The sequence below is a fragment of the Empidonax traillii genome, unplaced genomic scaffold, assembly GCF_003031625.1.
Source record: "Empidonax traillii isolate 1590-97213 ecotype Southwest subspecies unplaced genomic scaffold, ASM303162v1 scaffold672:size601241, whole genome shotgun sequence".
Taxonomy (NCBI): domain Eukaryota; kingdom Metazoa; phylum Chordata; class Aves; order Passeriformes; family Tyrannidae; genus Empidonax; species Empidonax traillii.
The window spans coordinates 229,358-240,028 of NW_020955865.1; the positions used below are offsets into that span (position 1 = coordinate 229,358).

The 10,671-nt window shown below is 42.5% G+C and overlaps 1 protein-coding gene across 1 annotated transcript in view; it reads right to left on the reverse strand.

Annotated features, from left to right (window-relative positions):
* Window positions 1-10,073, reverse strand: part of GNAL (G protein subunit alpha L) — a 183,841-nt gene extending 173,768 nt beyond the window's left edge. Inside the window, exon 1 of the mRNA XM_027899493.1 lies at window positions 9,396-10,073. Within this exon, the coding sequence (XP_027755294.1) occupies window positions 9,396-9,858 (463 nt within the window). The 5' untranslated portion in view covers window positions 9,859-10,073. The remainder of the gene's footprint in view (window positions 1-9,395) is intronic.
* Window positions 10,074-10,671: the final 598 nt, after the last annotated feature.

A 10,671-nucleotide genomic window follows, 5' to 3' on the forward strand; every position in this document is an offset into this window, starting at 1 on the left:
AAAAAAAAAAAAAAAAAAAAAAAAAAAAAAAAAAAAAAAAAAAAAAAAAAAAAAAAAAAAAAAAAAAAAAAAAAAAAAAAAAAAAAAAAAAAAAAAAAAAAAAAAAAAAAAAAAAAAAAAAAAAAAAAAAAAAAAAAGACAATACTGAACAAATAAGCTCATGAATCCAGATACTGAGTAGAATAAGAAAACCAGAAAACCTGAGTAAGCAGCAATAGAATTTGGAATAACAGCATTATACACTCTGGCTGCACCTGAAACCTCACGGGAAAGGGACTGCTACTGCACCTGATCTGAAAGCGAGATGACAGGAACATCAAGCTCAACTCTACTGCTTCTGTACTGTCTTTCATTAAGAGAAAACAAATGCTTTAGAGCACCAGAGAATCACAGAAAGTGTAGAGCTGTTCAAAATGTCCCCCAAATTAAGAAGAAAAATGTATTTACTAAAAGAAACAACACATAGCAGTTATTTAAATGCAGTTTGTTATCCAGTCTTTCTCTAAGGGCCAGAAACTTGTGTTCCCCTCTCAGTGCTATTTCATCTATAAAGACAATCCAGATTAATATGAACCTGAAGTACAGTTCTGTTAAACAAACCAAAGCCATGAGAATTTACATGAAAGATGGATGGTTTGTTGGTTGGGTTGGTTTTTTTGCTCCCCTCATCACATCCCAAGCATAAGAAAATACTCTAAAGAATGAGATTTCTGCTTTTCATTCAAAATGTAAAATCAAAGGAAGATCAACTACTCAATCTAAACCAGAATTATTGTCCTGTAGTTCCCATCTGGTTTCCTTCATGGAAATATTTTCAAGGGATAAAAGCAAAACAGTTTGAACAGTTACTCTTCTGCATTAAGGCATGCTCACAAATAAGTAGACCCAAGGAATAAAAGGATCTGGAAGTCATCTTAAGTTATAGCCTATCCCTCATGCAGTTTTCCTGCTTGTTTGTACATGACTAAGGTGCAGAGCATCACACATAGCAGTAGCACACCTGTGGTATACTGTGAGGTTTTTAAGCACAGCTGAAGCAGGAAAACATCTCATACGCATCAAGGACTTCTTTAATTTGTTCAGTTTTTAACATTAGCTAATTAAATGACTGGGGGGAAAATGGACACATTATGAGACGTAAATACCTTCCATAGCACCTTGCTACCTATAAGAGGAAAGGAGGATTTTTTTTTTAAACTAAATTAAAATTAAATTTTAACTTAAAAAAAATGTAAACAATAAACCAAACACAAAAAACCCTTCATCAAACTCTTTAAGCTCATATCTTTTCAGATGATGAGCTGCTTATTTCTGCATATGTCCTTTATACAAATTATTATATTCTTCTGCATTTTAGGTTTTATAGTTTGTATAAGAATATTAAAAAAGAAACATTTTTTTGCAAAGGCTGGTACATGTCAGAAGTGCTTAATATCTTGTTCATATCTCTCCTAGACAGTAAATTAGACAAGTACAGGAAGTTCGGAACAGGCAGCAGATAACACCACAAGTCTATTTTGTAATTCAAATGTCCAGCGAGTCAAAGGATGAAAAAACACAATCTTGTTACAGAATCCATTACACTTGCCCTGTTCTTATGAAGATTTAAGCCTACGAGATATGCCAGGACATAATCCAACCACATACTTTTTACAGCTTTTTTAATTCACCTGGACTCCTCTGAGCAATCAACTGCATTTTACAATAACGTCAGTGGTCATCTGTGGGCATACAGAGACACACATGTGCACCTCTGTCTGAAAAAATATCATTTGGCAGACAAAATGGTTCTACAATTAACATGAAATTAATTCAAATCTGTGAACTAGGAATAAGTGCTCTCAGCCAAGAAAAAAAAGCAACTTGCTTTTGTTGTAGCTTGGTCCTCTGCACTATAAGAAAGATATTAAGCTGTTAGAGAGCGTCCAAAGGAGGGCAACGAAGATGGTGAAGGGCCTTGAGGGGAAGCCATAGGAGGAGTGGTTGAGGCCACTTGGTCTGTTCAGCCTGGAGAAGAGGAGACTGAGGAGAGACCTCCTTGCAGTCTACAGCTTGCTTGGGAGGGGAAGAGGAGGGGCAGGCACTGATCTCTTCTTTGTGGTGACCACCAGTGACAGAACTCAAGGGAATGGCCTGAAGTTGTATAGGGAAGGTTAGGTTGGATATTAGAAAAAGGGTCTTCATCCAGTGGCTAGAACAGGCTCCCCAGGGAAGTGGTCACAGCACTAAGTCTGACAATTCAAGAAGCATTTGGATGGTACTCTCAGGCACACGGTGTGACTCCTGGGGATAGTCCTGTGCAGGGTTGAGAGTTGGACTGGATGATCCTTATGGGTCACTTCCAGCTCAGAATATTCTGTGACGTAAGGCGTTCAGAAAAATAATGATTATGAAGAAGGCACAGCCTTACACCATGAAGTGCATTCTACATTTTCTTCAAGATACAGAATGACTGATTCTCCAAAAATAAGAGAACTGTAGCATAACAGACTTGGTAATGTCTCCAGCAACAATCTTTTATTGAAAACTGTTGGTATAAATTACACTTTCACCTAATACTAAGGATCCACATTTATCCACACTTCCAGCAGTCTAACATAGCCTTCATTCTTCATAGTGGAAAAACACAAGTCTTTCTATCCATTTTAATCCACATACGGCAAATTAAATACAGAATATATTACATGTATCAAAAAGTATGTATTTTCAAATTAAAAAAAGAGAGGGTGGGTGTGAGGAAATGATACCCGCAGAGAGTGAGGACTCAATTTATTGTCAGATTTTTATTACAGACACTTTTAAGCCTGCTACTTTCTCCATTGCATGCACTAACCCAAATCAGAGAAGCAATGTTCTCTTTTTCTGAAGACCAACTAGAAAATTTGGTTGAATTGACTGCTGAGAAGAGCTTCCTTTTTGCCCCTTAAAGGAATGAAGTCTTCTTAAAAGATATTGTCAAAATTATATTGCCTATCACAGAAAAAGTGAAAGACTTCTCTTTTTTTTTTTTTCCTTTTTTTTTAAATACTTGGGAAAACAAAAGCCTTCTGCTTTTAAACAGCTTTTAAGTTCCAGACTGCATGTTGTTCCCACATGATGTAAATTCTTTTCTCAAATAAAGATAACAGCACAGAATTTAAAATTCTACCTAGACCTGGCCTACTGCACTAACGGTATTTTCAGAAAGAATAATTTATTATTCTTAAACCTAACATTACTTTGAATATAAGTGGAATTTATAATTCCTCAAACTTAAGTTTAAAAACAAACAAATGTAAAATACCAGACTATGAGGAAGCAATTCAAGTTTGACTTCAGAGATCTTATCAGCTAAGATCTTCCACTACAGGTGATTAATGTTATGCCTTATGTTATAGACATTAATTGGCAGCTTTTTTCTTGTATTTTTTGATCTTCCACACACGAACACTGAAAAAGAACGTAACAAATATTTTCTTAAGTAGTTTTTACTTATTCTAGTCCCAAGCAGCAAGTGTGGGACTTGTGTGTCCTTCTTCGTACAGCTTATTCAGCAAGGCTTTAAGTTCTTAAACTTTTCTTCAATATTCATGTGCAGAGACATCACAAGACACAAGTGTTTCACACATACCTACACAGTGCTACAGGGACAATATGAAATACTGCTAGTCAGTGCACTGAACATGCTCATCCACTCTTGGAAAAAGCAAAAATATGATGTGCACAGGCCAGGCACGAGGCAGCATTTCTTCAGAAATGCTTCTCAGAAGTTGTTACTCCTTCTGTAGGGGGGATAAGCAACAGCTCTTGTCTTATTTACACCATTTTGTTTCTCTACTACTGTTAAAAATCCACAGAGAACAACCACTTCCACACAATTCAGCAAAAGGAAAATATTTCTAGAATTGGTTTAACTATCAAATAAGGTAAACTTGGTAAGCAGAGGGCAGGTCAAGTTTCTGCCACAGCTCAGACAGTCTACTGGATTAAAAAGATAAGACTAATTTAAAAAAAAAATCAATTCAACTTTCTAAAATCAAATGATACCCAAATTAAAAAAGTAAGTTGAAGGAAGCCACAACTTTCAGAAAAAAACCACCAGTAAATATTACCCAAAATTTGTAGTTTCACTGGGTGAAAGAAAATAAAATGAAAAAAAAAAATTATATATGTGTGTTGGGCAGTGGAAAGGGACGAGCATGGGAAGAATGATTCAAACTGTATTTCTTCTAAATTGGGGGGGTGGGGGAGGAGGGAAGGCATGGAGAAAGAGAGAACAAATATTCAAATCCAGGAGTTTTACATACACTTTAAAATTTCTGCAGTCAACAAGTTTCGAATGGTGATGGGACCTTAAAATGACAAAGAACATACCAGCATAGTTTGCTTAATTAAGACACTATATTACAGTAAGTATTTGTGGAATACACACTGATATACGAAACTTGCCTACTAGCTGAATGTTCATCCTGCCTAAGTAGCAGATGCAGAACCCGTCCTTGCACAGTAGGAAAAGCCTCTTGCAGCACTGCTACGCTTAACATGGGAAAATCCAAAATAGTTCTTTTTTTTCTTACATATTGAGTGATGAAAGACAAGCAAAATCAACCAAAGAATGGAAATCAGTTAAAACATCTAAATACGGGCTAAATGCAGTTAGTTGTTAGTTTACAGGAAAAAGAAAAGCTAAGTATTGTAAATCAGGGATTGCTTTCAGTACACTAAAACCCCCAAGTTAAGAACTAATTCAGCTCTTCCTGGTGTCTTCTGCCTACTGGTTTCCTCACCCGCAGGAGTGCATATACCACTTCCTGTGATGCCATAAGTTACAACCAAAGCAGAAGAGCATTTGGGAAGAAATGCAAATGATGCAAAGGATTGGGGATGTTAGAACCTATTTACTTTATTACATCGCTCAGTATTTGCAGCCCATTATTTCAAAGTCCTGGAAATACCTGTTCCTACCAATTATATATCCATTATCTTCACGCTGGGATTACCTGGCTATAGGGATCCTAAATCTGTCAATCTCATTTACAGACAAAGGAGGGCATCATCTCTGGTGGTAACAGAAATACACCTCAAGCATACAGTCTTATGCAGACACAGGGAAAGTATCAGTGTGTTAAGCTAAACTAAATCCAAGCATTCCTCAAAAAGCATGAGTTGACACTATATACAAGTTAAAGTTATTTCTAAAGTAAAATCTATTAGGTTTAATTTTAAGTCTTAAAATTGGCTTTGGGATGGATGATAAACTTCAGGATTTGCTGATGTAGAGTATATAAGGAGACTGCAGTTTTAGTCTAAAAGCCATTGTAAGATCAGAAACCCTCTTTGCAACAAAGTTTATTTCTGACAACAGTCCTTAGGTGTATAGTTAAGAAAACTAAAAAAGCATTACTTTTACTATACATCTCTGAGTTTCTGGGATCTCTTGCTTAGCAGATTCCAAAGCTTGACATGGCATCCTTGTGTTTGATTTCCATCAATTCAGAGGAGTTACGTTTCATGATATATTTTACATACTTTTGCACATAAACATCACCAAATGTATCTAAATTTCGCTATCATGTCAATACTTAAATATCATGTAAGCAGTTACAGTACCTTTTAAGTGAAGAAAATTATTATCTCTGTTTTCCCTCTCTCCATCCCTATATTATTACTTTCAGTTTCTGTTGAATAGAAAAGCTCTTATTCAGAACACTTTCAGTTTCAGTTTAGCAGGGAAGTGTTAAAGAATGTGTTCTGCTTGAGAAAGTCATAGGACAGCAACCAGGAGTCAGGGTAAATGGAAGAAATAGGAGCCAGAGGTTAGACGACAACAGCTACCTAGGAAAAAAAAAATTCTATCTATGGCTTACTTCAACATTACATGAGCCCTAATTATCCCACAATGGTGAACACTTTGTTTAAAGTCAACTCCCCTTCACCCCACTTACTCACAAAATAGTTTAAAATATGAGAATGGAAATGAGAATGTAAATTGCTTCTATAAAGTGATTTGTAATGTTTCTACAGTTTCTAGGAAATCAGCAGCTAAAACAGTTCTGTAGAAGAGAGTGATTACAATTCTCTAGAAAAAAAAGACCAAACAGAAACCAAGACAGAAACCAAAGCTACAAGACTATGATAAAGCCCTGTAAATTTGCGCAATAGATATGTACACCAAAAAAATCTTCATCTTAGGGTTAGTAAAAGCATCCTAGGAATTTTGCACAGGTGAACATTTTCACTTACAAAAAGACCAAGAAATAAAACCCCCACATATACAAGTGCACAACAATTAAATCAATAATCATACAATTTCTGATTTTTTTTAAAGTGGACATTAAGCAAGAAACAGCCAACTGTGGTGGAAAGCTGGTTTCCATTTTACGCGGGTTCTTTTTCTTGCAGAAAAAACCCAAATAGATGCGAACAGCATTTGCTGTTATTCCAGTGCAGCAGTAAAGCCTCTACATTACCTGATACATACACATCTATTAACGTGGGAGGCACAGACAGAGTTGATCTTGAGGACTTACTGCATACACCCTCCCTTTCACAACTGCTGGTTATGACAAAACACACTCAATGTTTTCAAATGTAGGTTAGAGGAGAGCATCAAAACATCATGAGCAGCATGAGACATTAGCTGGGGGGAAGCTGTGACAGGCAAGAACAGGCTCTTTGAGAGATATTTACCAATATACACTAAATAAAGCCTTTGAGACTTCATAATATCTTGGTAACTTACATGCACAGCTCATCACAAAGCTGATTGTTCTCATTTGACAGAATAAAAGAATCAGTGTGGTTCTAAGGAAAGGTCGTTTCCAAACATTTATAGAAGCTTCTCTTCTAATACACTACTTACTTAGACTCTAGAGATTCTTAGTGTTCTTACATTAGTGCATTTATTTGCATATCCTTTTGATATCTAGTAGTAGCTTCTTAAAATATATCCTGTGTTTTTCTCTAAAATTTCAATAATATCCTCTAAACTCGCCCCAGATAGTATAGAAGGTACACAAGGACAAACGCATATGAGGCTATTATTTACAAACATGTGTTTAAAAAAAGAAACACAAAGCCCACGCCAACGCTGTTGCTCAACTTTGTTTGTTCTGTGACAGCGCTCTGCTGTCACTGCATTCACCATTTCATCTCTGCTATGCATTTCCTCCATGTTGATCTACAATAATATTCCTCCTCTCTCTAGCAAAGGTATGCTTTTCAGGTTCACTTTGCCAGGAAGACCTTAAGGACGGGGATCCTGTTCTTTACCACCTGAAATGCTATAAAATATCAGGCTGATAATATTCTTTATTCTAAGAGGTCTTTGTGTACATCCTAAGTCTTTTCCTCTCTGAAAGATTGAAAAAGATTACCTTATGCAATGCAATTTCGCTTTACTCCTTCTCTGACAAATAAACCCTTCCGCGTTCTAAATAATTTCCTCTTATCTGGAGCAGCATTTCCACTTCTTTCAAACAGCAACACAAAGCACCTGCAGTTCTCTCTGCATCTAAACCAAACATTTATATCAGGCCCTGATCTGCCAAGGCTGAAACAATAATCTAACATTTCCTCCCAGCAATATGGAGATCAAGAGAATCTTTTTTGATTATGACACAGATTTAATACAAAATTCAACACAGTCAGTCTCAGGAGTGTTGAGTTTCTTTCAGGGTGCCAAGGGTCAGAGATGGTTTATTTTTCAAATGGCATTGTTTCTGAACAGGTGTTTACTGCTCTGGTTTACTATGACAACCACCCATGTTATAGACTACACATGGTATCTATTTGTTAGGATCCTTTTGTTCAAGCAACTACAATGCTCTCTAGAGGAAAGCCACCAACCAGTATCTCTGCCTTCTTGTAGCCATACTAGTCACAACACACTTTCAGATGTTACAGGAGGAAAAAAAAATTAAAATTATTAATATTTCATTTTAAAAGGCATATTTTTAAGAGTTAATTACTGTAACAGTTCAAGAATCAGAAGAGACATTTTACAAATAATATTAGTAATTCCATGGAGAATTACGTCTTCTTCCTCTTCCCTTTTACTGACTGTGCTAGTATCCTACAGGCTGTTATTTTACGGAAGAATATAAAGTCTGTGATTTGGTTTTTGGAAGTAGAGCACTACAGTTCTGGCGAACATTGCTTATACCTTTCATGTGCTGCTGTATTTCATATTTTCTCCTCCCCTCACCCACCAACAGGAATGAAGAAGTCCAGTAACACAAAAACAGAGCTTCATAAAGAAAGACGTAAAGACTGCCCCAAATCTGGAATGGACATAGATAAGCACCAAAACTTTGTACCACGCAACTTTACAAAAACACACAAAGTAAGCTAATGCAAAAGCAAATCAGTATTTTCATCCTGACAGAAAACAGATATATATGACCTCAGCTGAGAGGCCAAATAAGCCCTCTTCTCAGACCATAAAAAAAAAAAAAAAAAGCCCTGCAGTATGACTGTTCTGTTTCCTGCAGGAAATGAGATGCTTGTATTAGATACCCCTGTGGTTTTCATACTGTAAATGTATCAGCTGGTACAAATCCTCTGGAGAGGACTATTAACTAATGCTTAGAAAGAGCAGTGGCAATAGCAGACCGCACGTAGCACCTCAGAGAAGAGGGGACAAAAGCTGACAGATCATCCTTAAAAAAAAAAATAAATCTGAGAGCCAACAGCTGAAGAACACATCTTGTAGTTGAGGCGATGCCTAAGGAATGTACATACCTACACCCGCTTATTTCCCCTTACTCTGCTTGCTGATTCTTTACATAAAGACCCTATTTCTCATCAGCACTCCTCTCATTTAGGAGCCTCAAGCCCACTGTACCGCTCCTCAGTAAAGCATCCCTGGTTACACCCGGCAGAGTAGGACCATCCACAGGCTACGCGCATCTTGTGCATGGCCATTTTTCCTCCGTTCTACTGTGCTGGGGTTTTTTTTTCTGGGTCAATGTTTCTGAGCGAACTTCCCGCCCCGGGGGCGATAGGAGCAGCCCCCGGCCCGGGCAGGGCTCCTGTCCCCGGGTAGACCCCGCCGCTCCCCCTCCCGCATCGCTCCCGCCCGCCGGTCTGGGTGGAGCCGCTCGCCCTCGCAGGACAAGCGCCGACCGTGTCCTCCATTGCAAAACCACTGCCAGAACCAGAAGGGAGGAGGACAGACGAGGGGGAGGAGGAAAGGAAAAGAAGGTGTAAACCTGTCTGGGGCAGAGCCCGGGGACGGCCACGGCCGGGGGGCGGGAGGGCAGGGCCGAGGAGAGGGCAGCGGGGAGACAAAGGAGGGATGGAGGGTTCCCAAAGAAAACAGGGGAAGCCGCGGAGGGGGCGCTGCCGGGGAGTCCCGCGGGGCACCTGCCCGCCCCGGCACACCCCCGCACACACACACACACACACACACGTACCGAGCAGCAGCAGGCGGTGCGTCTGCTTGTACTCCCGCTTCTGCTCCTTGAGCGCCCGGTCGATGCTCTTGCTGACTTTCCTCGCCTCCTTCTCCGCCTCCCGCTCCTCCAGGCGCAGCTTCTCCCAGGTCCTCTGCAGCGCCGGCGGCTGGTGCAGCGCCTGCTGCCGCGCCGCCTTCCCCCCGCCGCCCAGGCCGGGGCCGCCGGCCTTGGGCAGCGCCGGCTGCCGCTCGGGGGCCGCCCCGTTGCCGCCGCCGCCGTTCTGCAGCAGCAGCGGCGGCCCGTCCGCCTCCCCGCCGGGCTTACCGCCGGGCCGGAGCGGGACGCCAAGAGGCTGCGGCTGCGGGGCGGCGTGAGGCTCCGCCGGCACTTCGGGCTCCGAGGCGGCGCCGGCGCTGGAGATGGAGCCGCCGCCGCCGGCGTCGCCGAAGAGCCGCGGGCGCAGGCTGTAGCAGAGCCCCATGGCTCGGTGCCGCCGCCGGGGACGGGCTGTAGCGCGGCGGGGCTGGCCTCAGCGCTTCCCGCCGGCCAGGCAGGCGGCGGGCGGGGAAGGGGCGCCGCGGAGCCCCTCACGGCCCCGCTGGGCCATCTTGCATCTTCCTCCCGGGCGGCGGCGGCTCCTCGGCGCCGATCACCTGACACCGGCCGAGCTGCCACCGCCGGGTCCACGTTACCGTAAATACCCCAGCGCCAGCCCACCGCGCAGCAACGCCGGGGGAAGGGCGGGGGCGCCCGCGCCCACACACAGGCGCACACACACACACGCTCGCAGCCCCCTCCCCGCCCGACCCTCCGCCTCTCTCCCAGCCGCCTCGCCTCGGGGGGCCAGGGTCTCCCAGCCAGGGCGCAGAGCGGGAGGTCTGGGAGACCCTCGCCTCCTCGCTGCCTACACACCACCCGCCCTCCTTGTTTCCTCCTTCCCTCCCTGTTTCCTCCCTCCTGGAAGGGCCGCCGTGCCGCCCGTGTGAGCCCCGGGAGCGGCGTTCACACCTCCCCAAGGCTAAGACCCTGACAGACAGACATCCTCTCGCCCGGCATCCCCGGGGGAGAAGCCGAGGCGGAGGCCTCTCACGGAGAGGGACCCGCACGGTGACAGTGGCCCCGGAGAGGCCGAGGCAGCCCCCGCCAGGCTCGGCATCCTCGCAGCTACAACGCGGTTTCCAGCCCCTGTGCACACACACGCGGCTCTGCGCCCACGCGCTGACTAAGGATGCCGTGGGAGGAAGGCTTTGGGTGCGACAGTAGGAGAAAATAATAGGCAATGTTGGGGTTTGCT